Raw genomic sequence first — 27,627 nt, 5'->3', positions numbered from 1 at the left:
CATCCTGGCTAACATGGCGAAACACCATCTCTACTAAAAAATACAAAAAACTAGCTGGGCGAGGTGGCAGGCGCCTGTAGTCCCAGCTTACTCGGGAGGCTGAGGCAGGAGAATGGCGTAAACCCGGGAGGCGGGGCTTGCAGTGAGCTGAGATCCGGCCACTACACTCCAGCCTGGGCGACAGAGCGAGACGCCGTCTCAAAAACAAAAACAAAAACAAAAACAAAACAAAACAAAATTCCAGCCTGGGCAACAAGAGCAAAACTCCATTAAAAAAAAAGAATATACATATAAAAAAATATATAAATAAATATATATAAATATATTAATATATTTATATATTTATATATATTTAATATATTTATATATATATATATATATATAATATATATATATATAATATATATATATATATATATATATATATATATTATATATATATATATGGAACTGCTCTGAAACCAAAAGATACGTCCCAGACCTGGTCAGATTGCCCCAGCATTGTCCCTTTTTCTGAAAAAAATTAAGTACAGAGCATTTGGCTGTCTCTAAAGAGAACTGTCTGTGAGGAGATTCTATTAGGAGAGGCAGTTGAATAAGATGACTGACTGCTAAGCATCTTTACAACCTGATGGTCATATTTGTGATGCTGCTATAATGCAATTAAAAGTGTGGTTGATTAGAATACTGTGCCATGTGAATGTCCATGTGACCCTGTGCTTCCTGGCATGAAATTTACAGCAGGAAGTTAAGTGACTAAAACAGTTGCACATCATCTATCTGAGATGTGATAACTGAGGTGAAATTGAGACTAACTTTTCCTAGAAGTAAATAGGTAGGCTTCCTCAGGGATTTAGAAGCCAGGAAGATGAGTCATTCAGACCTAACTTTGAAAGATTATATACTTAATGCTTCATCAGAGAACTGAATTGATGGGAGACTAGACTTCTGAAGAAGACCCCTTCAGCTTACCAGAAAGAACAGGGACTTGATTTAGTGCCAGACAGGCTTAGGTTCCAACAGTGGTTCCTTCAGGAGTGTGACAGATGCTATACTCAGCATCTGTGAAAGGAGAAACAATCACCTATTCTCCTTCAGTTGTTTAAAGGATTAAATGAGATAAAGGATTAAAACACCTATCACCGCTGGGTGCGGTGACTCACGCCTGTAATCCCAGCACTTTGGGAGGCCAAGGCGGGCGGATCACGAGTTCAGAAGATCAAGACCATTCTGGCTAACACAGTGAAACCCCGTCTCTACTAAAAATACAAAAAAAATTAGCCTGGCGTTGTGGCGGGAGCATGTAGTCCCAGCTACTTGGGAGGCTGAGGCAGGAGAATGGCGTGAACCCAGGAGGCGGAACTTGCAGTGAGCCGAGATTGCGCCACTGCACTCCAGCCTGGGCTACAGAGCGAGACTCCGTCTCAAAAACAAGAACAACAACAACAACAACAACAAAAAACATCTCTCACTTGGCTGGGCGCAGTGGCTCACGCCTGTAATCCCAGCACTTTGGGAGGCCGAGGCAGGTGGATCGATCACAAGGTCAGGAGTTACAGACCAGCCTGGCCAACGTGGAGAAACCCTAAAAATACAAAAATTAGCCGGGTGTGGTGGTGCATACCTATAATCCCAGCTATTCGGGAGGCCAAGGCAGGAGAATCACTTGAACCTGGGAGTGGGAGGTTGTAGCGAGCAGAAATCAAGCTGCTGCACTCCAGCCTGGAGAGAACGAGACTCCATCTCAAAAAAATAATAATAATAATAATAAAAAGAAAGAAAGAAAAGAATGGCTACTCCATAGGCACAGCTGCCTGGTTGGCTACTTTTTTTTTTTTTTTTGAGACGGAGTTTCGCTCTTGTTGCCCAGGCTGGAGTGCAATGGCCATTCTCGGCTCACCGCAACCTCCGACTCCCAGGTTCAAGCGATTCTCCTGCCTCAGCCACCCGAGTAAGTGGGATTACAGGCATGTGCCACCACGCCCGGCTAGTTTTGTATTTTTAGTGGAGACGGTGTTTCTCCATATTATTCAGGCTGGTCTCGAACTCCCCACCTCAGGTGATCTTCCTGCCTCGGCCTCCTAAAGTGCTGGAATTATAGGTGTGAGCTACCACTCCCAGCCACCTGATTGGCTACTTTTTAATCATTCAAGTCTTGGCTTAAATAACCTTTGAGTGGTTAGGGAAACCCTCTCCTTCCCTAACCTTTCAAATCTAAAGTAACCACCGATAGGCAGGGTATGGTGGCTCATGCCTGTAATCCCAACACTTTGGGAGGCTGAGGCTGGTGGATCAGTTGGGCTGAGAAGGTCGAGACAAGCCTGGGCAACGCAGTGAAACCTTGTCTCTACAAAAAATACAAAAATTGTCGGGACTTGGTGGCTCACACCTGTAGCCCCAGCTACTCAAGAGGCTGAGGTGGGAGGATGGCTTGAGCCCAGGAGGCAGAGTTTGCAGTGAGCTGAGATTGAACCACCGTACTGCAGCCTGGGTGTCAGAGCAAGACTGTCTCAATAAATAAATAGCCACCAAGTCTCTCTGTTTCAACAATGTTATAATTATCTACATGCCTCATTATTTATCATTCATTTGTGCATTTGTTTCTCACACACAGAAACACAGACACACACACTAGCAGGTAAGCTCTATGTGTGAGTAGGAGCCTTTACTTATTTTATTCCATCGCTATATGCCCCATTGCTAGCAATAGTGCTTAGCACATAGAAAAACTGGATAATGGTTAAGATAATAAGCTCCGGCACCTGACCTACCAGCTCTGTTTCAAAGCTGTGTGACCTTAGGCAAGTTACCTAATCTTTCTGTGTGTCAGTTTATCCATCTATAAGGCTGGGATGATTACTAATAGTATTTATCTCATATGACACCGGAACATGGCACGACCTCAATAAATCGTAGCTAATATACTAATATAATAATACCATTTTTTTTTTTTTTTTTTTGAGGCGGAGTCTCGCTCTGTCGCCCGGACTGGAGTGCAGTGGCCAGATCTCAGCTCACTGCAAGCTCCGCCTCCCGGGTTTCCGCCATTCTCCTGCCTCAGCCTCCGGAGTAGCTGGGACTACAGGCGCCCGCCACCTCGCCCGGCTAGTTTTGTATTTTTAGTAGAGACGGGGTTTCACCATATTAGCCAGGATGGTCTCGATCTCCTGACCTCGTGATCCGCCCGTCTCGGCCTCCCAAAGTGCTGGGATTACAGGCTTGAGCCACCGCGCCCGGCCCATTTTTTTTTTTTTTTTTTGGAGATAGTCTCGCTGTATCACCCAGGCCGGAGTGCAGTGGCTAAATCTGGGCTCACTGCAACCTCCATCTCCTGGGTTCAAGTGTTTCTTGTGCTTCAGCCTCCCTAGTAGCTGGGAGTACAGGCAAGTGCCATCACACTGGCTACTTTTTGTATTTTTAGTAGAGACAGGGTTTCACCATGTTGGCCAGGCTGGTCTCAAACTCCTGACCTCAAGTGATCCACCCACCTCGGCCTGCCAAAGTGCTGGGATTACGGGAGTGAGCCACCATGACCGGTCAGTAGCTATTACCATTATATATACCAGCATTCAAGTGTTTGTTCGGGGGAGAAATAACATCAAATTCACCAAACATCTTTATCTTAAAAATGTAAGAAGTGTGAACTGGTAGTGCAAATGTGGCATAAGAACCAGAGCTCTTTTTCTTAAACGCTGGGTCTCAGTCACCCTGTTCTCTTTCCTGCCACAGTCATGGTGACCTCCCTAGCGTTTGAAAGTCAAACCCTTAGGATAGTTGTGAACAACTGCTCACAATTACCAGATCCAGCCTGATTCTAGCAGAGGCAAAGGCCACCCTTTCCTTAAATTGTCTGGGACCAGGCACCTTTACCAGAACCGTGGAGCCTAGCTGTAGGTTATGACTGGCCGTCCTTCAGTATTATGTTATTTATTTATTTAATTAATTTATTTTTTGAGACAGAGTCTCGCTCTGTCGCCCAGGCTGGAGTGCAGTAGCGCGATCTCGGCTCACTGCAAGCTCCGCCTCCCGGATTCACGCCATTCTCCTGCCTCAGCCTTCGGAGTAGCTGGGACTACAGACGCCCGCCACGCGCCTGCTAATTTTTTTTTTGTATTTTTAGTAGAGACGGGGTTTCACCGTGTTAGCCAGGATGGTCTCGATCTTCTGACCTTGTGATCCGCCCGCCTCGGCCTCCCAAAGCGCTGGGATTACAGGCGTGAGCCACCGCGCCCTGCAGTATTGTTATTTAAACGTGACCGTTTAGATGTTTATGATTAAACCATTTTTTAAAATTACATTTCCACTTAAAACTTTAAATGCGTTAAGTGATAGTATTCGAAAAGACTGTATGGCAGAGCTGGGTTTTTTTCCCCCTAGTGGAACTGAAATGGGGAAATCTATAATAACTAGCCATCAGGTAAAAGCGTCCGGCCGCAATAGACCCAGCAGAGGCGGCCGATAGACGGTTAAGACTATACTTTTAGGAATCGTTTCTATAGCTTGCCACTAGAGAAGCTTTTCTGGACGTGTGGAGCACCGGCAACTGCGAGGAGACTCAGTGTTCTCTCCTGAGCCTGAAACCTGCAGTTGGTGTTGCTTTGCTGCAGCTGCTGTTTGCCATTGATGGATGATTCTTCTCCTCTGAGAGAGCAAGCGGGAGAGGATGCAGTCTGAGTAGTTTCTCTTGTTCTTCCGCTTAATGGAAGAGGAAGCTGCTTCACGCAGTTGTCATTTCTAGTATTTCTGTGCTTATGTTAATGATTGCTTTACACGTCTTCTTTTCTTTTCTTTCTTTTCTTGAGATGGAGTCTTTCTTTGTCGTCCAGACCGGAATCCTTCGGCCCCATCTTGCCTCACTGCACTCTTCACTTCCCAGGTTCAAGTGATTTTCCTGCCTCAGCTTCCCGAGTAGCTGGGATTACAGGCGCTGCCACAACGTTCGGTTAGTTTCTGTACTTTTAGTGTAGAGGGGGTTTCACCAAGTTGGTCAGGGTGGTCACGAATTCGTGACCTCAAATGTTCCACCGGCTTCGACCTCCGAAAGTGCTGGGATGACAGGCGTGAGCCACCGCGCACGGCCAATTTTGTGTTTAATGAGGTGCTTTGGTTGTCAAATAGCAGCCTCCGTTTTGGTGTTGGGGATAGGATTTATGTAGTTTTGCTCTCCACCTAATGTCAATACCTATCTGACCTATTTTTCAAACATTTGCCATGTTCTGCTTTTTGAGCAATGGGAGTTGGAGCCTACATTCTGAGTTACTTAGGAAAGCAGCTGGAAGTGGTTTTAAATGTGCTTTTAATATTTTCTCGCCAGGTACGGTGACTCACGCCTGTAATCCCATAACTTTAGGAGGCAGAGGTGGGAGGATCGCTTGAGGCCAGGAGTTTGAGACCAGCCTGGGCAATATAGCCAGACCCTATGTCTACAAAAAAATTGTAAAAGTAGGCCAGAGTGGCAGCAACTGCCTGTAGTCCCAGCTACTCAAGAGGCTTCAGTGGGAGGATGGCTTGAGCTTCTGGGAGTTCAAGGCTTCAGTGAGCCCTGATGGCACCACTGTTCCGCAGCCTGGACAACAGAATGAGACCCTGCCTGAAAATAAAAGTTTTCTTAATCACTTAAATATTTTTTTCCCTTTCAGTACCATACTTATTTCTTTTGTTTCTTTAGTAAAATGGAGTTTAAAATTAACCTTTTGATGTTCTGGTTTTCATTTTCTCTTCCTTCCTTTCTTTCTTTCTCTCTCTCTCTCCTTCCTTCTTTTTTTTTTTTTTTTTTTTTTGAGATGGAGTCTCAGTCTGTCACCCAGGCTGGAGTGCAGTGGCATGATCTCAGCTCACCGCAACCTCCACCTCCTGGGTTAAAACGATTCTCGACTGGGCATGGTGGCTAATACCTGTAATCCCAGTACTTTGGGAGGCCGAGGCGGGCAGATCACCTGAGTTCAGGAGTTCCAGACCAGCCTGGACAACATGATGAAACCCTGTCTGTACCAAAAATACGAAAATTAGCTGGGCATGGTGGCACATGCCTGTAATTCCAGCTAATCGGGAGGCTGAGGCAGGAGAATTGCTTGAACCCGGGGGGCAGAGGTTGCAGTGAGCAAAGATAGTGCCAAAGCACTCTAGCTTGGGTGACAGCGCGACTCCGTCACAAAAAAAAAAAAAAGTGATTCTCCTGCCTCAGCCTTCCAAGTAGCTGGGACTACAGGCGCGCGCCACAAGCCCGGCTAATTTTTGGTATTTTTAGCAGAGATGGGGTTTTGCCATTTTGTCCAGGCTGGTCTCGAACTCCTGACGTCAGGTGATCCACCAGCCTTGACCTCCCAAAGTGCTGGGATTACAGGCATGAGCCACCGCACCTGCCCTCTTTTTCTTTTTTCTCACTTTCTCACTTTCTTTCTTTCTTTCATGTATGTATGTATGTATTTTGACACAGGGTCTCTCTCTATAGCCCAGGCTGAAGTGCAGTGGCACGATCTCAGCTCACTGCAACCTCTGCCTCCCGGGTTCAAGGGATTTTCCTGCCTCAGCCTCCCAAGTAGCTGGGATTATAAGCGCCCACCACCATGCCTGGGTAATTTTTATATTTTCAGTAGAGTTGGGGTTTTGCCATGATGGACAGGCTGGTCTCGAACTCCTGGGCCCAAGTGATTCGCCCACCTTGACCTCCCAAACTTTTGGGATTACAGGCGTTAGCCACCATTCCTGGCCTCAATACAACACTTTTGACACAAGATATGTGGGGGTTGTTTCCCCACATATGAGGCAGTTCTCCAGCAGACACCGTGCCTGGCCCTTTTTTTCATTTTCCTTCTTTTTTTTGTTTTGTTTTGTTTTCTTTTTCAGACAGGGTCTCCTGTCTTCCAGGGTGGAGTGCAGTGGTTGCATTCTTGGCTCACTGCAGCTTTGCCCTTCTGGGCTCAAGAGATCCTCTTGGGCTGGGTGTGGTGGCTCATGTCGGTAGTCCTAGCACTTTGGGAGGCCAAGGCAGGCAGATCACCTGAGGTCAGGAGTTCAAGACCAACCTGGCCAACATGGCAAAACACCATCTCTACTAAAATTACAAAAATTAGCTGGGCATGGTGGCACATGCTTGGAATCCCAGCTACTGGAGAGGCTGGGAAGCCAAGATCAGGCCACTGTACTCCAGCCTGGGCGACAGAGCAAGATTCCCTCTCAAAAAAAAAAAAGATCCTCTTGCCTTAGTCTCCTGGGTAGGTAGGACTACAGGCTTGTGCCACAATGCCTGGCTATTTTTAAAACTTTTTTGTTGCCCGACCGGGTGCGGTGGCTCATGCCTGTAATCACAGCACTTTGGAAGGCTGAGGTGGGCAGATCACGAGGTCAGGAGATCAAGACCATCCTGCCTAACACGGTGAAACCCCATCTCTACTAAAAATATAAAAAATTAGCCAGGCGTGGTGGTGGGCGCCTGTAGTCCCAGCTACTCAGGAGGCTGGGGCAGGAGAATGGTGTGAACCCAGGAGGTGGAGCTTGCAGTGAGCCAAGATAGTGCCACTGCACTCCACTGCTCTGTTGCCTGGGCAACAGAGCAAGACTCTGTCTCAAAAAATAATAATAATAATAATATTTTTTGTTGCCCAACCTGGGCAACAGAGCGAAACCTAGTGTCTTAAAAAAAAAAAAACTTGCCGGGCGCGGTGGCTCAAGCCTGTAATCCCAGCACTTTGGGAGGCCGAGACGGGTGGATCACGAGGTCAGGAGATCGAGACCATCCTAGCTAACACGGTGAAACCCCGTCTCTACTAAAAATACAAAAAACTAGCCGGGCGAGGTGGCGGGCGCCTGTAGTCCCAGCTACTCGGGAAGCTGAGGCAGGAGAATGGCGTAAACCCGGGAGGCGGAGCTTGCAGTGAGCTGAGATCCGGCCACTGCACTCCAGCCTGGGCGACAGAGCAAGACTCCGTCTCAAAAAAAAAAAAAAAAAATTATCAGGTTCCTCCCATTTTCATTTATCCATCTGGGTTCATAATACTTAAGAAAACTCCAACAGAAACATTTTCTCCTCAGGAAATGTCTACACCACTCTTCCATAGATGGCTCTTCCTTAAATTTTTTTCTACTAAAAATGTTTTTACTACAAAAGTAGTATTGTAGCAGGACAAGCTGCAGACAAAACCCCTCAGACACTGAGTTAAAGAAGGAAGGGCTTTATTTGGCTGGGAGCTTCGGCAAGACACGTTTCAAAAAACCAAGCTTCCCGAGTGAGCAATTCCTGTCCCTTTTAAGGGCTTACGACTCTAAGGGGGTCCGCAGGAGAGGGTCGTGATCAATTGAGCAAGCAGCGGGCACGTGACTGGGGGCTGCATGTGCTGGTAATCAGAACAGAACAGGACAGGGATTTTCACAATGCTTTTCCATACAATGTCTGGAATCTATAGATAACGGGTTAGGTCAGGGGTTGATCTTTAACCAGACCCAGGGCGTGGTGCCAGGCTGTCTGACTGTGGACTTCATTTCTGCCTTGTAGTTTTTACTTTTTCTTTCTTTGAAGGCAGAAATTGGGCATAAGACAATATGAGGGGTTGTCTCCTCCCTTAGTATGAGGTTACTTAATAATGGAATACACCAAAGAGATGTGTGTGTGTGATGTGTTGAGACGGAGTTTTGAGCCCAGGCTGGAGTGCAATGGCACGATCTCGGCTCACCGCAACATCTGCCTCCCAGGTTCAAGTGATTCTCCTGCCTCAGCCTCCCAAGTAGCTGGGATTACAGGCATGTGCCACCATGCTCGGCTAATTTTGTATTTTTAGTAGAGATGGGGGTTTCTCTATGTTGGTCAGGTTGGTCTTGAACTCCTGACCTCAGGTGATCCTCCCACCTTGACCTCCCAAAGTGCTGCAATTACAGGCAGGAGCCACCACGCCAAGTCAAGAGATACATGTTTTAAAGTTGCTAATCTGCCTTTATAAAAGTGGTGTTATGATATACACATTTTGTAACTGATTTTTTTTTCCCATTTAACAGTGCATCATGTCTATCTCTAAATTAACTGATATAGATTTAAGTTATTCATTTTCATAGCTGCTTTTTTTTTTTTTTTTGTATTTTTAGTAGAGATGGAGTTTCACCATGTTGGCCAGGCTGGTCTCGAAGTGACCTCAAGTGATCTGCCCACCTTGGCCTCCCAAAGTGCTGGGATTACAGGTGTGGGCCACTGCACCCAGCTTAATTTTTTCATCTGTATATACCATAATGTACTCATCTGTACCCCTACAGATATTTAATTTTTTTATTTTTCCATAAGTTATTGAGGTATAGGTGGTATTTGTCTACATACGTTCTTATTTATTTATTTGAGATGGAATTTCGCTCTTTTTGCCCAGGCTGGAGTGCAATGGCGTGATCTTGGCTCACTGCAGCCTCCACCTACCAGGTTCAAGCGATTCTCCTGCCTCAGCCTCCCGAGTACCTGTGATTACGGGCGCCCACCACCATGCCTAGCTAATTTTTTATGTATTTTTAGTAGAGATGGGGTTTCTCCATGTTGGTCAGGCTGGTCTCGAACTCCTGACCTCAGGTGATCTACCTGCCTTGGCCTCCCAAAGTGCTGGGATTACAGGCCTGAGCCACTGTGCCTGGCCAACATGAGTAAGTTTTTTAGTGGTGACTTGTGAGATTTTGGTTCACCCATCATCCGAGCAGTATACACTGGCACCTTATTTGTAGTCTTATCTCTTGCCCACCTCCCACCCTTCCCCTCAGTTCCCCAAGCAAGATCATTGTATCATTGTCATGCCTTTGCGTCCTCATAGCTTAGCTCCCACATATCAGTGAAAACATAAAATGTTTGGTTTTCTATTCCTGAGTTACTTCAATTAGAATAATAGTCTCCAGGCCAGTTGCGGTGGCTCATGCCTGTAATCCCAGCAGTTTGGGAGGCCAAGGCGGGAGGACCACTTGAGGTCAGGAGTTCGAGACCAGCCTGACCAACATGGAGAAACCCCATCTCTACTAAAAATATAAAAAATTAGCCAGGCATCGTGGCGCATGCCTGTAATCCCAGCCACTCGGGAGGCTGAGGCAGGAGAATCGCTTGCACCTGGGAGGTGGAGGTTGTGGTGAGCCAAGATTACGCCATTGCACTGCAGCCTGGGTAACGAGTGAAACTCCGTCTCAAAAAAAAAAAAAAAGGCCGGGCGCGGTGTCTCAAGCCTGTAATCCCAGCACTTTGGGAGGCCGAGACGGGCGGATCACGAGGTCAGGAGATCGAGACCATCCTGGCTAACACGGTGAAAACCCGTCTCTACTAAAAAATACAAAAAACTAGCTGGGCGAGGTGGCGGGCGCCTGTAGTCCCAGCTACACAGGAGGCTGAGGCAGGAGAATAGCGTAAACCTGGGAGGCGGAGCTTGCAGTGAGCTGAGATCCGGCCACTGCACTCCAGCCCGGGCGACAGAGCAAGACTCTGTCTCAAAAAAAAAAAAAAAAAAAATTATAGTCTCCAGTCTCATCCAGTTTCCTGCAAATGCCATTAATTCATTCCTTTTTATGGCTGAGTAGTATTTCAATGTATAAATACACCACAGTTTCTTTATCCACTCGTTGATTGATGGGCATTTGGGTTCGTTCCTTGATTTTGCAATTGTGAATTGTGCTATTTTGCATTAAAATTTTTTTTTAATTTGTTATAGTAGAGACAAAGTCTCACTGTGTTGCCCAGACTGGTCTTGAACTACTGGGCTCAAGCAGTTGTCCCAGGTTTGCCTCCCAAAGTGCTGGGATTACAAGTATGAGATAGCATGTCCAGCCTATTTTTGCAGTTTTTAGTAATCAGAAACAATGCTTTGATAAAATACCTTGTAATATATCTTTACAGGCCAGGCACAGTGGCTCATGTCTGTAATCCCAGCACTTTGGGAGGCTGAGGCAGGTGGATCACGAGGTCAGGAGTTCGAGATCATCCTGACCAACATTGTGAAACCCTGACTCTACTAAAAATACAAAAATTAGCCGGGTGTGGTGACAGGTGCCTATAATCCCAGCCACTCAGGAGGCTGAGGCAGGAGAATTGCTTGAACCTGGGAGGCAGAAGTCATAGTGAGCCAAGATTGCACCACTGCACTCCAGCCTGGGCAACAGAGCAAGACTCCGTCCCAAAAAAAAAAAAAAAAAAAAAGCAGTAGATTGTAAACCTATACTTCTTATGATTGACTGTACATTGGGTGTTCCTACAACTCACTCCCCAGGTTTGATTAATTTGCTAGAGTGGCTCATAGAACTCAGGGAAACACTTTACTTAGGTTTACCCATTTATTGTAAAGATATCACAAAAGATACAGATGAGCAACTGAATGGAAATGATGTCTAGGGCAAGGCATGTGGGAAAAGGCTTGGAGATTCCATGCCTTCCCTGGCCCACCCTCCCCGAACCTCTCCATGTTCAGCTGTTCAGAAGCTTCCCAACCCAGTCCTTTTGGGTTTTTATGGAAACTTCATTACGTAGGCATGGTAGATTAAATCACTAGCCATTGGTGATCAATTTAACCTTCAGTCCCTCTCCCCTCCCCAAAGGTTGGGGGGCAGGGCTAAGAGCCAACCCTCTCATCATGCTTTGGTCTTTCCAGTGACCAGCTGTCATCCTGATGCCATCTGGATGGGCCCAGTCACTAGCTACAGTCAGCATCAGCATACAAAAGATACTCATCATTCCAGAGGTTCAAAGAGTTTTAGAAGCTCCATATCAGGAAACAGGCATGAAGACCAAATATGTATTTCTTGTTTTTTTTTTTTTTTTTTTTTTTTTTTTGAGACAGAGTCTCACTCTGTCACCTAGGCTGGAGTGCAATGGCACGCTCACTGCAGCCTCTGCCTCCTGGGCTTCAAGCAATTCTCATGACTCAACCTCCCAAGTAGCTAGGATTACAGGCGCCCACCACCATGCCCAACTAATTTTTGTATTTTTAGTAGAGATGGGGTTTCACCATGTTTGCCAGACTGGTCTCGAACTCCTGACCTCAAGTGATCCATGTACTTCTGCCTCCCAAAGTATTGGGATTACAGGCGTGAGCCACCACGCCCAGCCCCAAATAAATCTTTTTTTTTTTTTTTTTGGAGACAGAGTCTCGCTCTGTCACCTAGGCTGGAGTGTACTGGCATGATCTCAGCTCACTGCAACCTCTGTTTCCCCAGTTGAAGCAATTCTCCTGCCTCAGCCTCCCAGGTAGCTGGGACTACAGGCGCATGCCACCATGCCCCGCTAATTTATGTAATTTACTAGTAGAGACGGGGTTTCACCATATTGGTCAGGCTGGTCTCCAACTCCTGACCGCAGGTGATCCACCCGCCTCGGCCTCCCAAAGTGCTGGGATGACAGGCATGAGCCACCGCGCCCGGCCCCAAATACATGTTTCACAATATCACAGAGACAGTGGTATAGCGCATGGACTTTAGAACCAGATTGGTTTGTGACCTCTGGCAAATTGATCTCTCTCCATTTCTCCATCTACAAAATAGTGATAATAATAGTTTCTTCTTCCTGTTGTAGAGTTGTGAGGATTAAGTGAATTAAAAGAATGATGCTTGGCACACATTATTGTTAATATCAGATATTACCTCATAGGAGGCCCAGAGGTTAGGTGACTGACCCATCTCGAGGCCCTGGGCTAATGAGGGTGGTATTAGGATGTCAACATTTGAATCCAGGTCTTTTAACCTTTTTGGTCAGTCTTTGTACCATGTCATAGCTGCCTCTGGTCACTTCTTGTGGGACTGTTTTTAGTTACCTTTATAGCAGCCACAACATGGGTACAATGCTGGCCTAAAATAATTATTTGTTGAATGAATAAGTGTTATTTTTTATTAGGAAATCTCCAAAGGGCATGTTTGCTTAAGTTGTAGGGACAGAGGTTTTCACCTATTTTTCTTTCCAGCCACCTGTATCCCCTCAAGATTTGTTGCTCAGTGCCTTCCCCTAAGTGTTTTCTGATCCTTAGAGAAGCCCTTGGAGGGCTGGGCGTGGTGGCTCATGCCTGTCATTCCAGCACTTTTGGAGGCCAAGGCAGGTGGATCTCTTGATGTCAGGAGTTTGCGACCAGCTGGTCAACATGGTAAAACCCCGTATCTACTAAAAATACAAAAATTAGCTGGGCATGGTGGTGCATGCCTGTAATCGCAGCTATTCGGGAGGCTGAGGCAGGAGAATCACTTGAACCTGGGAGGCAGAGGACGCAGTGGGCCAAGATCATGCCACTGCACTCTAGCATGGGCTACAGAGGGAGACTCTGTCTCAAAAAAAAAAAAAAAGACAGAAGCCCTTAGAGGCCTTGGTTGATTTAATTTTTTGCCTCCTGAGCCCCAGAAGGGGCTTCCCTGGACTGTAATTTCTTCTTGTCAATAACTATAACTTCTTGTCAGCCTGCTTCCCTTGACTGTAATTTCTTCTTGTCAATAACTATAAATAGTTTCAGATTTGATAAATTAGACGGCTACAGGTGTGTGGATGAGATTCTTGGGGTCATAGATGAATGATGGTTTTTAACTCATAGCAATAGCAGTAGCCAGAATATCAGTATTTTTTCCTTTTAACCTTTTTTTTTTTTTTTGAGACAGAGTTTCGCTTTGTCAACCTAGGCTGGAGTGCAATGTTGAGATCTCAGCTCACTGCAACTTCCACCTTCTGGGTTCCAGCAATTCTCCTCCCTCAGCCTCCTGAGTAGCTGGTAATACAGGTGCCCGCCACCATGCCCAGCTACTTTTTGTAGTTTTAGTAAAGGCGGAGTTTGACCATGTTGGCCAGGCTGGTCTCGAACTTCTGATCTCAGGTGATCCGCCTGCCTCGGTCTCCCAAAGTGTTGGGATTACAGGCGTGAGCCACTGCGCCCGGCTGGAGGCATTATTTTTATTATACTGGATGGTGAGTGTGTATTCAATTTGCTATGAATATAGATACTATCTGTCTTCCAAAGTTCATTATGCAAATATCTTCAAAGAGGTGCCCTGAACAGGTTAGTGCCTTGCCCCCCATAACATGCATAACTGAGAGATCCATGCAGAATTGTCCTTTTTGTGTTCTCTGCTGCTCTTCTCTACTCTTAGGCTGCCTTGTGTTGGGCAGATAAGTGAACAAGGCACTGAAGATAGGGGAGATACATTGGGCAGTCCTACCCTCTAGTGTAGGAAAGACAGTCTGGTAGAGGACACAAACATACCACAAATATTTGTAACACAGGAAGTCCTGAGCAGTAAGACATGTGAACCCCTCTAGTAATGTTCTCACTATGAACACTGTTTCTTTTTCTTTTTTTCTTTTATTTGAGACAGGTTCTCCCTCTGTTGCCCAGGTTGGAGTGCAGTAGCACAATCTCAGCTCACTGCAACCTCCACCTCCTGCCTCAGCTTCCCGAGTAGCTGGCATTACAGGCACGTGCCACCAAGCCTGGCTAATTTTTGTGTATTTTTGTATTTTTAGTAGAGACAGGGTTTCACCATGTTGGCCAGGCTGGTCTTGAACTCTTGGCCTCAAGTGATCCACCCACCTCAGCTTCCCAAAGTGCTGGGATTACAGGTGTGAGCCCCCACACCCAGCCCAATTTCTTCTTACTAGATGTCTCAGGCTTCCATACTGTTGACTGATCCTTCTTTTTGAAACTTTCAACCTTCCTTGTCACTTGTGACCCATTTCTTCCAGGTTTTCCTCTAATCTCTGCCTACTTTTTGGCTTTTTTCGTTATTTGGTGTTTTTTTTTTTTTCTGAGACGGAGTCTTGCTCTGTCAACAGGCTGGAGTGTAGTGGCGTGATCTTGGCTCACTGCAACCTCTGCCTCCTGGATTCAAGTGATTCTCCTGCCTCAGCCTCCTGAGTAGCTGGGACTACAAGCATGTGCCACCATGCCCAGCTGATTTTTGTACTTTTTAGTAGAGATGAGGTTTCACCGTGTTGGCCAGGCAGGTCTCAATCTCCTGACCTTGTGATTCACCCGCCTCAGCCTCTCAAAGTGCTGGGATTACAGGTGTAAGCCACCAGGCATAAGCCACCGCGCCCAGCCCCTGGCTAATTTTTCTATTTTTGTGGTAGAGATGGGGTTTCTCCACGTTACCCAGGCTGGTCTCAAACTCCCGACCTCAAGTGATCTGCCTGGCCTCCCAAAGTGCTGGGATTACAGCCGGGAGCTACCATCCCTGGCCCTAGCTTGCCTCAAGATGGTAGTGGACCTCAGGGTTCCAGCTGTAACCCTCTGCTTTAATTTTCGATGTCCCAATAAAGAAACTTTCTTCCCTTTTATGGGCTGACCCCTCCTCTACATTCTGTTCGCTTATTGTGACCTTCTAGGTGCATGAGCTGTGTGGTTTGTTACATTTGCAGGCTGGCTGCCAGTACTTAGATTTATTATGCCTTGAAAATGGACCATTTAAAATATTTTCTCACAGAAGTATGTAGAGAAGTTTTGTTTCTACCTCAAGAAATGGGAAGCTACTGAAGCTTAAACCAGGGGAATATGTTGTCCTGCTTGTTTAAACACAGCAGTGACCGGGTGTGATGGCTCACGCCTGTAATCCCAGCATTTTGGAAGGCTGAGGTGGGAGGATTGCTTGAATCCAGGAGTTCAGGGCCATCCTGGGCAAGAGTGCGAGAACCAGAAAAAAATCAACACAGCAATGCCATATAGAACAAAAACTCCCTGGTTTGGGGGGCAGGAAATCCAAAATATGTGTCTGGAATTTTGATCACAGTATAAAATACAACTGGGCGCGCTATGCGAATCTCACAGTCTTTGGCTTTGAATTATCGCTTTCCCTTCACTCTTTGGTTGTTCTCAAGGGCCTCCTCGCTTCCGATTATCGGTCCAAACTGGGCAGCGTCCTTAAAGGTTTCTGGCGCTCCGGCGCGCTTTATAGTCGTCAGCGTTACGTGTGGAGGAAAATGGGGCGGGGTTAGAAAGTAGCTAGCGAGTGATTGGCTGTTTTGCTACCATACGTTAATTACCGTGATTGCCTAAAGCATCTTCAAAATTTTGAGCTTGTTTTAAATGCTTTGTCGAACTTTGGTAATGGAAAGATCGTTTTTGGAAAAAAAGCACATACTGATATTTTCCAGGAGAAAATGGTGCTCACGAAAAACTCACCATCAGCTTAATATGTGTGAGTTTCTTTCGCATGTGGGAGGCGTGGCATTATCTGTTAAAACTATACTTTCAGGGATCATTTCTATAGTTTATTACTAGAGAAAATTCTCTGAACGTGTAGAGCACCGGGCAAACCACGAGGAGGAGGTGGCGCGGATGTTCTCTCGTGAGCGTGAAGCTGGCGTTTGGTATCGCTTCTTTTTGCGATTGCCTTTTGCCATTGATGATCGTTCTTTTCTTCCTTTGGGAGAATAAGAGAGAGAGAACGCAGTCTGAGTGGCTCCGGCGTTGTTATTCGTGTATTAAAGGTAGTTTGTGTGTTAATTACTCAGCGTTTTTTCTTATTAATTATAGCTTAAGGTAAATGCTCGTAATTTTTTTTGTTTTTGGAGACTCGTGGAGTGTGTATATGTGCTGTGTTGTTGTCTTTTTTGAGTCGGGGCACTGTTCTGTCATCTTAGGCTGGAGTGCAATGGCCCATTTTCGGGTCATTACAGCTTCCGTTTTTTTAAGCATTTCTCGTGCTTCTGTCTTCTGAGTAGCTGGGACTGCAGGTTCGCCTCCAGGCCGCGCTAGTTTTTGTATATTTAGTAGAGTGGCGATTTCATATTGTTGGTCAGGGTGGGTTCGAGCTCTTTAGCCTCAGGTGATCCAGTCACCTCCGCTTCCCTAAGAGCTGGGGTTACAGGCGTGCGCGATTAATTTTTTCTTGGTAAGTAAGACGTGTTTTTCTTTTTTTATTTTTTTCTTGGTCGTGTTACTACTTTGGCCTTTTTCTTTTTTTTCAGTCCCTTTTAATTATTCACAGCCTGATTGTTTGATAGTACTGGAAATTGGTCTGTTTTGTGTATTTTGTTTTCCCTTGTCTAATTAGTCTTTATACTTCAGTAAGATCTTTTAGGTGAGGACTTGTATTCCAGTGAGCTCTTTTTATGTTATAGCCTTCCTCCCAACACACACACAGTATCTTTAGTCCCTCCCTCATCCCTTCCCATGATTGAGAACCATTTTAATCCATTTTGTAATACACCAGAGTGTGGTGAACTAAATGCTTCAATGCAACTTTCTGTAAATATTTTTGATGAATAAACAGTGAGTTTGCCTTCCAGTATATCTATGTGTGACTAATGAAGGCCTTCTTTAATCTCCTCTCCCCCCAACCCAGTTCCATCTCAGGAAGTTTTCTGATATTTGCATTGATTCTGATATTTCCTTTGCAGGAATTTATGTTGATGCAGTTAACAACTTGGGCCAAACAGCACTTTTTGTTGCAGCATTATTGGGCCTTAGGAAATTAGTTGATGTTCTGGTGGATTATGGATCAGATCCAAATCAGTAAGTACAATAACATTGATGTCTAGAAAATAGGGGTTGTGCTATTGAGATGAGTTGGGATGTTTAGAAACTAATTTGAAGAACCACTGGCCGGGCGCAGTGGCTCACGCCTGTAATGCCAGCACTTTGGGAGGTCAAGGCAGGCGGATCACGAGGTCAGGAGTTCAAGACTAGCATGATCAACATAGTGAAACCCTGCGTCTACTAAAAATATAAAAAATTAGCCGGGTGTGGTGGCACATTGCCTGTAATCCCAGCTACATGGGAGGCTGAGACAGGAGAATCATTTTAACCTGGGAGGCGGAGGTTGCAGTGAGCCAAGATTGCACCATTGCACCCCAGCTTGGGCAACAAGAGTGAGACTCCATCTCAAAGAAAAAAAAAAAAAAAAAAGGGTGACTTTTGCCTGACTCTCATAGCTGTGGTTTAAAAGAATTGGAGTTTAGGCCAGGCATGGTGGCTCACGCCTGTAATCCATGAGCCACTTTGGGAGCCCGAGGTGGAAGGATCACCTGAGGTCAGGAGTTTGAGACCAGCCTGACCAACACGGAGAAACCCTGTCTCTACTAAAAATACAAAGCTGGGCGTGATTGCGCATGCCAGTAATCCCAGCTACGCGGGAGGCTGAGGCGGGAGAATTGCTTGAACACGGGAGGAGGAGGTTGTGGTGAGCTGAGATCTCACCATTGCATTACAGCCTGGGCAACAAGAGTGAAACTCCGTCTTAAAAAAAAAAAAAAAAAAAAAACACTGAAAGAGTTGAAGTTTAATAGTTGGTCTAAATTTTAATATGGAACAGCAACACAATGAATTAGTGACAGGTGAACAGCTACTTTTTTTTTTTTTTTTTTTTTTTTCTTCTGACACACGGTCTGGCTCTGTTATCCAGGCTGGAGTGCAGTGGCACGATCTTGGCTCACTGCAGCCTCCGCCACCCGGCTTCAAGCAATTCTCCTGCCTTAGCCTCCTGAGTGGCTGGGATTACAAGTGCGCACCACCATGCCTGGCCAATTTTTTGTATTTTTAGTAGAGACAGGGTTTTGCCATGTTAGCCAGGCTGGTCTCGAACTCCTGGCCTCCATCCACCTTGGCCCTCCCATAGTGCTGGCGTTACAGGTGTGAGCCACTGCACTTGGCCGAACATCTCTTTTTGTGAAGCACTTCGGCTTTTCCTAGGGCCTTCCCAAATATTAGCTTACTTGACACCTTGACAGAGAAGGGAGAGTGGTGGTGGATATTTTTTCAGTTCCCATTAAACAGAAGCAGAAACTGGGGTTTTGAGCACTTAAGTGATTCTAGCTGATTTTCACAGGAACACCAGAATATGAATAATCATAAGTTTTTCCCATCTTACTTAAGGAGGCTTGTGTTTAATGTACCTACTTAAATTATTGATATTGGAAGTTTTGTACTTTTTTTTTTTTCTTGTGATGGAGTCTTGGTCTGTCACCCAGGCTGGAGTGCAGTGGCGCTACTATGGCTCACTGCAAACTCCACCTCCTGGGTTCAAGTGATTCTCCTGCTTCAGTCTCCCAAGTAGCTGGAATTACAGGCACCTGCCACCACGCCCGGCTAATTTTTGTATTTTTAGTAGAGACGGGATTTTGCTATGTTGGCCAGGCTGGCCTCGAACTCCTGACCTCAGGTGATCCGCCCACCTTGGCCTCCCAAAGTGCTGGGATTACAGGCGTTAGCCACCGCACCCAGCCTGTTTTACCATCTAATCATTCCTCCCACAAACAGTAAGAAAGCTGGATTAGGAGAAAGATGATATTATTTCTCATTTCTCATGAATGTTAAGAAGGAAAGGAATAATGATTTATACCCAGCTAAGCTTACAAGAGAATCCAGGTCTACCTGGTATCAAAATGTGTACTATTCATATTTATTTATTGTAAAGCCTAAAAACTGGAGTCTCTGGCTAGCCAACTCAGAAGTTTATTTGGTACACACAGTGTTCAAAAAAAATTGAAATAGTGGGCAATATTTAACATTTGGGAGACTTTATTTATTTATTTATTTATTTATTTATTTATTTATTTTGACAGAGTGTCTTGGTCTGTCGCCCAGGCTGGAGTGCAGTGGCGCGATCTTGGCTCACTGCAACCTCCGTCTCCTGTGTTGAAGAGATTCTCCTGCCTGAGCCTCCTGAGTAACTGGGACTACAGCACCCGCCACCACGGCCGGCTAAATTTTTTTGTATTTTTAGTAGAGACAGGGTTTCACCATGTTGACAAGGATGGTCTTGATCTCCTGACCTCATGATCCACCCACCTTGGCCTTCCAAAGTGCTGGGATTACAGGCGTGAGCCACTGCGCCCGGCAACATTTGGGAGATTTCAAATTAAAAACTGGGATTTCTGGCTCTTGGAAATTCGGAATATCTGGCTTTCCTGGCTCCTTTTCCTGGCTCCCTTTCCTGGCTCCCTTTCCTGCCCAACAGCAATAGATCCCTGACCCTCCTCAGAGAAAGCCTAAACCCAGTTACTTGGTCCAGCAGGCATCTGATTTGTGACTTCAATAGGTCCAGTCCATCACAGCATTTCCACTGTGCATATAATAGGAATAAAACCTCCTAGCTGGGTGTGGTGGCTCACACCTGTAATCCTAGCACATTGAGAGGCTGACGCGGGTGGATCATCTGAGGTCGGGAGTTCGAGACCAGCCTGGCCAACATGGTGAAACCCCATCTCTACAAAAAATACAGAAAGTAGCCAGGTATAGTAGTAGCGTGTGCCTGTAATCCCAGTTATCTGGAAGGCTGAGGCAGGAGAATTGCTGGAACCCTGGAAGCAGAGGCTGCAGTGAGCCAAGACTGCACCACTGCACTCCAGCCTGGGTGACAGAGCGATACTCCATCTCAAAAAAAAAAAAAAAAAGGCCTCCTGGCTGGGTGCAGTGGCTCACACCTAAAATCCCATCACTTTGAGAAACTGAGGCAGATGGATCACCTGAGGTCAGGAATTCAACACCAGCCTGGACAACATGGCAAAACTAAAAATACAAAAATCAATCAGGTGTGGTGGCGTGCACCTGTAGTCCCAAGTACTCAGGAGGGTGAGGCAGGAGAATCGCTTGAACCCAGGAAGCAGAAGTTGAAGTGAGCCAAGATCACACCACTGTACTCCACCTAGGAAACAGAGCAAGACTTCATCAAAAACAAAAAAAGGAATAAAGCCTCCTCCCAGAAATTCCCCTTCACCTTGATCAGATAAAAAAATTTTAAAAACTTTTTTTCCTGGTACCTCTATGCAGCTAATCATCAGATATTTTTTAAGTCACATGAAAATGTTCCTAACAACAAAATAACAAAGCCATAGGGGTTTGCCATCCCCTCTTGTTCTTGTCCCTTTCCACTTCCTTCCTGGCACTGCCTGGCATTACAAGTGGCCTTCCTGGATACTTGAAAGAGAGAACTTCTTTAAACTCTGAGGTCTTCAGAAGTTGAGCTCCTTCCTGGTCTCAGCTGTGTCATTACTATTATGCACCATATCATGGGCTAGTCTCAATTCCCTGATCTTGAAAATTAAAGGTTTGAATGGTTTGATCTTTAAAGAAATCAGCTTTAAGCCTGGACAAAGCAGTTGTAAATGCAGATGATGATAAAATATTTCAATTTTTATCTGTATTTTTTTATACAGGCTTTTAAAAAACAGTTTATGTTTACTGAACACAGTTATACTGTCATACAGAATATGAAAGTGATGATGGTCATGACTATTTCACTCAAGGCATTGTTTATACACCTTGTTCCAGTAATTAAAAGAAGTGGGAAATAGCGGGGCTTGGTGGCTCATGCCTGTAATCCCAGCACTTTGGGAGCCCGAGGCGGGTGGATCACCTGAGGTCGAGTTTGAGATCAGCCTGGCCAAAAGGTCAAACCCCATCTCTACTAAAAATACAAAAATTAGCCAGCCGTGGTGGTGGGCACCTATAATGCTAGCTACTCGGGAGGATGAGGCAGGAGAATCGCTTGCACCCAAGAGGCGGAGGTCGCAGTGAGCCAAGATCGTGCCACTGCACTCCAGCCTGGGTGACAGAGCGAGACTCTATCTCAAAAAAAAAGGGAGGAAAACTAAAGAAAAAAGGAGATGTTGCATTTTTGCTAAAGAACTGCAGGCTGTCCCAATATGGCCTCCATACAACGTGAGAATATGCAAATATCAGCTGAGCCAGTCCCCATGCTGCCTTTTTTTTTTTTTTTTTTTTTTTTTTTTTTGGTATAGACAGGGTCTCTGTTGCCCAGGCTGGTCTCAAAATTCCTGGGCTCAAACAATCCTCCCACCTCACCTCTCAAAGTGCTGGGATTACAGGTGTGAGCTACTGCATCTGGCTGACCCCTTTCCTTCCGGGCTTTGAAATTAAACAATACAGTAGAGACAGTAGAGCGTGTGTGAGTCTAGAAAAATTCTGGAAGGAAACACAACAAAATGTTCATTGTTTTAAGTTACCTCTGGTTACTTAATTCTCATACTAATTGGTTTTTTTCTTTGTACTTTTCTAAGCTTCCAACTTTTCCTACCCTAAGCAATCTTAAAACCAACCCCTCCACAACACACACACATAAAATACAAAAGCTGCCAGGCGCAGTGGCTCACATCTGTAATCCCAACACTTTGGGAGACTAAGGCGGGTGGACCACGAGGTCAATAGTTCGAGACCAGCCTGGCCAACATAGTAAAACCTTGCCTCTACTAAGAATACAAAAATTAGGGCGGTGCGGTGGCTCACGGCTATAGTCCCAGCACTTTGGGAGGCTGAGGGGGACGGATCATGAGGTCAGGAGATGGAGACCATCCTAGCTAACATGGTGAAACCTGTCTCTACTAAAAATACAAAAAATTAGTTTGGTGCGGTGGCATGCACTTGTAGTCCCAGCTACTAGGGAGGCTGAGGCAGGAGAATCACTTGAATCCGGGAGGTACAGATTGCAGTGAGCCGAGATTGTGCCACTGCACTCCAGCCTGGGTGACACAGTGAGACTCCGTCTCAAAAAAAAAAAAAAAAAGAATACAAAAAATTAGCTGGGTGTGGTGGTGCATGCCTGTAATCCCAACTACTTGGGAGGCTGAGGCAGGAGAATCTCTTGAACCCAGGAGGCAGAGGTTGCAGTGAGCCGAGGTCGCACCATTGCACTGCAGCCTGGGGAACAAGAGCGAGACTTCGTCTCAAAAAAAAAAACCCAAAAAACAAAAAAGAAGATGGTAAGACATTATACAAAGCGGTTTTTGCAGTGAGGAGGATATTGTGGTTCCCACAATGCAGTGTGCTGAACTGCTTCTCTGCCCAGCAGTGGGAGAGAGCCTGCAGTGAGAACCAATGGGATCAGTGGTTCCTATATGTCTGGGTGCAGGCCAGCCTCATTAGTATCACCAGGGGAATTTGAAAAATAAAACAAAACAAAACCACATTCCTGGGTCCTGTGCTTGCAAATTTTTTTTCAGTCAGTATAAGGTATAGTCTGAGAATCTGTGCTTTTGACAGATATCCCAGTAGCTTATTAACTAAATTATGATACACCCATTCATTGGCATACTATGCAGCTGTTAAAAAGAATGGAGGTGCCTTGTAGTTTCTCATATGGCAATTTCTCCAAGATAGATTCTTAAATGAAAATACATAGGCTGGGTGCAGTGGCTCACGCTTATAATCCCAGCACTTTGGGAAGCTGAGGCGGGTGGATCACCTGGAGTTCAAGACCAGCCTGGCCAACATAGTGAAACCATGTCTCTATTAAAAATACAAAAAGTAACTGGACGTGGGTGGCAGGCAGGCACCTGTAATCCCAGCTACTTGGGAGGCTGAGGCAGAAGAACCACTTGAGCCTGGGAGGCGGAGGTTGCAGTGAGCTGAGATCGTGCCATTGCACTCTAGCCTGGGTGACAAGAACAGAACTCTGTCTCCAAAAAAAAAAAAAAGAGAAAAGAAAATATGTAGATACAGAAGAGTTTGTATAGTGTATTCTTATCTATACTTTTATATACATAGAACATTTCCAGAAGGATACAAAAACTTGTAATAGTAATTGCATCTTGGTAAGAGAACTGGGTGTCTGGAGTTGGAGGACTTTTTTCTTATCTTCTCTTCATCATCCTTTTATTTTCTTTCTTCCTCCTCTTTTTCTTCTTCCTCTTCCTCTTCTTCCTCTTCCTCTTCCTCTTCTTCTTCTTCTTTTTTTTCCCTTCCCCCCTCCTCCTATTTGTGTTTCTTTTTCAGTTAAAGAGAGAGTTCCCCGGTGATTCTCATGTGTAGCCGGGTTAGGAAACTAAGGCTATACATCATATCCTCACTGTATCCTGGACACATTAAAGGCTGTCACTTCATGCCTCAGAGAGTTTACTGGCTTTGGTGAAATTTTTCTGAGATGAAATTTTTCTGAAGTGTAGATCCTTGACTGTGTTGCTAATGCCAAGGTTTTGTGGGCCTCTACCACAGGATTTTTTGGGGGGACTGTGGGGAGACATTCTCAAATGAGAGAGCTGGCACCTTGTTAGGCTGTGCTTCACTAGCCTGATCCCAGGACACTGCAGATGTGAAGACATTGTTTCCGTGCAGCCAATATCAGGGTGCTGGGGAAAGAAAATTGGATTTGGAACCAGGTCTATGCCTGGGAATGAACCTCAGCTTTGCCATTTTGTTTCCTCATCTGTAAATTGGGAAATGATACTTCCTTGAAGGGTTGAGTGAAGGAGGGAAAAAAAGGTGTGTGTGTGTAGAAAGTTCCTGTGGTCACAGACGGGCTTCACAAATGATGATGTTATATTCCTCGTCATCAAGGTTGCCTTGTAGAATGGGAGCCATGTGTTGCACACTGAGCCCTGCTCCATGGAATGCAGGAGCATTGCCATGGACATCCATTGTACCCATCTCCCTCCCCAGCCGCTGCTTTGATGGGAGCACGCCTGTCCATGCAGCAGCATTTTCAGGCAATCAGTGGATCCTTAGTAAACTACTGGATGCAGGAGGTGACCTGCGACTCCACGATGAGAGGGGTCAAAACCCGAAGACTTGGGCTTTGACAGCAGGAAAGGAGCATAGCACCCAGGTAAGGGTGGGTCCCACTCTGTAGCCATGCCCAGTAGAAGAGCACTGGACTGAGAGTCAGGCTCCCAGTGGTCAGCACAGAGCGTGCAGTGGCCTTAGCTTTGGCACTGGACTCTCAGGCTTGGATCAAAGCAAGTTAGCCAGCTGCGAAACTTCTGGCAGTTCTAGTGAACCTTTCTACTCATCCATTCTGTGGGAAAAGCAAACAACTGTAACTTTGTCTGACCTATTTAACTAACACTTACCATGACTCAGATGTTGTTTTAAATGTTTTTTATATATTAAGTTACTTTAATCTTCACAACAACCTCTCAGGTAAGTACTATTATTGTCCTTATTGTACAGGTGGGGAAACTGAGGCCCACTGACATTAAGTAACTTTGCTTGGCAGGTGGAAATTTTTTTTTTTTTTGGGGGGTGGGAAGGAGTCTGTTGCCCAGGCTGGAGTGCAGTGGCATGAGCTCAGCATGAGCACACCAACACACTCGGCATTTTTTTTGTTTTTGAGAAGGCGTGTTGCTCTGTCACCCAGGCTGGAGTGCAGTGGTGCAATCTCGGCTCACTACAACCTCCGCCTCCTGGGTTCAAGCAGTTCTTCTGCCTCAGCCTCCTGAATAGGTTGGATTATAGGCATGCACCACCACACTCAGCTAACTTTTGTATTTTCAGTAGAGACAGGGTTTCTCCATGTTGGCAAGGGTGGTCTTGAACTCCTGACTCAGGTGATTCGCCCGCCTCGGCCTCCCAAAGTGCTGTGATTACAGGCATGAGCCATCGCGCCTGGCTGGTGTGATGTGTTTTAATGAAGACTAAATAACATAAATGTAAAACTCAAAGGGCAGGTACAGTGCCAGGCCCCTCTGTGCAGTCTCCTTTCTGGGGCTCCTGCTTGTTAGCTGTTGGGCCTTGGACCAGCAGTTTTACTCCTCTTGGCCTTGGTTTCCTCATCTGTTGAAGGAGGGAGTTGGAGGAAATTGTTGCCCTAAATCCTGTCCCTGAAAACGTTCCATACCTTTAGAAAATCACCTGGGCCCTTTCATTTTGAGAGATTTTTCTGTTGGGGGCTCTCAGTTCCTCGGACCATTTGTCTTCACACCCAGGCTTCCATTCCACTGAGAATTGGTGTGCCCGCATTGGGCATCTCTGATATTTTGCAGATAGTGGAGTTCATGCAGCGCTGTGCCTCACACATGCAGGCCATCATCCAGGGCTTCTCTTACGACCTCCTGAAGAAGATAGACTCCCCGCAGCGGCTTGTCTACAGCCCACCCTGGTTTGGGGGCCTTGTGCAGGGGTGAGTACTGCCTCAAGCAGAGTGGGATATTCTCCATCACCCAGCCTTCCTTGTGGGAGCCCTGCAGCATGGGTTGCCTCGGCTCCTCCACATCAGTGCCCTCTGGCATCTGGCCCATCCAAAGGGGCGTGCCTGGAAAGAAAAGGCTTGGCCCTGATGAAGGAAGGCCAGAGGATCACCTTTGGCCCTCCCCAGAAGGTCTGAGAGGAATGAGTGTGGGCTCCAGTGGAAACCACTCTGTGTTTAGCAGAAGGGGAACATCTCAGGTCTGAGGAGCCCAGCAGAAAACCATTACCCAGCAGGGCACCTTTCTGGCTTTTTCGTCGTCTCCTGAACAATAGAAAGAGTGTTCCTTTATTACTAAGGTTGCAAAAGACCACAAATGCTCAACTTACAGTTTCTTCGGCTATTTTCAGCTGATATGAGAGACTTGCTGCCAGCTGGATGGGCAGCCCCCTCCTTCTTCCATCACAGCTGCAGGAGGTGGGCTCCATGCTTCTCTCCGTGCTCAGGGTTAAGCTTGGAAGGGAGGAATGTCATTTCAACTTCTCTGGGATTGGTTGACTTAGGGTTTGTATGTAGAAAATTCTTCCCGTTTGGATTTTCTCTGATGGCATCTCTTTCTGTAAGCAGGGTAGGTGGGCTCACCACATGTTTGCAGGCTTCCTTGTCCTGTCATTCATGCACTTCAAGTCCTGACTTTCCTCTGATGATTGGATGCTCCTGGCTTCTCAGGCGAGATGAGTTCATGATCCCGTTAACTCCTAGCTGCTGTGCTGCCTGCCACTCTGGCCAGTTTTGACTCTTTAATCAGTATCCAGAATGACCTTTTAAAAATGGAAATCAGGGGGCTGAGTGCAGTGGCTCACACCTGTAATCACTTTGGGAGGCTGAGGTGGGCGGATCACCTGAGGTCAGGAGTTCGAGACCAGCCTGGCCAACATGATGAAACCCCCGTCTTTACTAAAAATACAAAAATTAGCTGGGTGTGGTGGCATGCACCTGTAATCCCAGCTACTCAGGAGGCTGAGGCAGGAGAATCACTTGAACCCAGGAGGCGGAAGTTGCAGTGAGCCAAGATCGCACCACTGCACTCCAACCTGGGTGACAGAGCAACACACCGTCTCAAAAAAAAAAAGCCGAGTGTGTTGGTGTGCTCCTCATAGTTCCAGCTACTCTGGAGGCTGAGGTGAGAGAATCGCTTGAATCTGGGAGGTGGAGGTTGCAGCAAACCAATATCATGCAACTGCACTCCAGACTGGGTGACAGAGCGAGATCCTGTCTCAAAAAATAAAAATAAAATAATCAAATAAAAATAAAATAATAGAAATCAGGTTGTACCACTCTGCTAAAACTCCTTAAGGACCTTCCCTGTGGCTCTTAGGTTAAGTTCAGAAATCCCTTATCTGGCCTTGGAGGCCCTGCCTCATCCAAGCCCTCCCACTTCATCTCCTCCCTCTGCCCCTGGTGCTTGTATGGAGACCCCTTCTTCAGAGTTTAGAGAATTGTCATAGTTTGCAATTATTTTATTTGTATATGTTCTCCAGTTTTCCAATTAAATTGTGAATTCCAAGAGGGCAGGGGCTGTGTCTGTGTCTGTCCTCTTCATTGCTACTAACCCTTAGCTGCTTGGTGCATGGTAGGGCTCTGTAGAAGGAGAGGAGGCTCATGAGTGAGCCTGAAAGGAAAACCCAAGTGTAAGAGCGGGTAAGCTTTTACAATCTTACTCATCTAGATACAGCATCGAGTTTAGAATTAGATTGAGCATTCTTATGGGGTTAATGGAATGTTTACATGGAAATACACTCCTCTTCCCCCACCTTTTTTTTTTTTTTTTTTTTTTTTTTGAGACTGAGTCTTACTCTGTCG

General features: G+C 45.9%; 1 protein-coding gene and 2 non-coding genes across 3 annotated transcripts in view; all 3 read left to right on the top strand.

Moving 5' to 3' along the window:
• TEX14 (testis expressed 14, intercellular bridge forming factor) overlaps positions 1-27,627 on the top strand; it is a 137,570-nt gene that overhangs the window by 42,656 nt on the left and 67,287 nt on the right. The window contains exons 3-5 of the mRNA XM_033183661.1: positions 17,306-17,420; positions 24,300-24,465; positions 25,622-25,758. Of these exons, the coding sequence (XP_033039552.1) occupies positions 17,306-17,420; positions 24,300-24,465; positions 25,622-25,758 (418 nt within the window). The remainder of the gene's footprint in view (positions 1-17,305; positions 17,421-24,299; positions 24,466-25,621; positions 25,759-27,627) is intronic.
• On the top strand, positions 4,469-4,679 carry LOC117068144. Its single transcript, XR_004430999.1, has one exon. It is a non-coding gene; the product is annotated as a small nucleolar RNA U3 (small nucleolar RNA).
• On the top strand, positions 16,143-16,366 carry LOC117068142. Its single transcript, XR_004430997.1, has one exon. It is a non-coding gene; the product is annotated as a small nucleolar RNA U3 (small nucleolar RNA).

Source organism: Trachypithecus francoisi, unplaced genomic scaffold (genome assembly GCF_009764315.1).
Source record: "Trachypithecus francoisi isolate TF-2019V2 unplaced genomic scaffold, Tfra_2.0 Lachesis_group20, whole genome shotgun sequence".
Taxonomy (NCBI): Eukaryota; Metazoa; Chordata; class Mammalia; order Primates; family Cercopithecidae; genus Trachypithecus; species Trachypithecus francoisi.
Note: the sequence above shows the minus strand (reverse complement) of the source record. Positions and strands in the feature narration are given on the sequence as shown.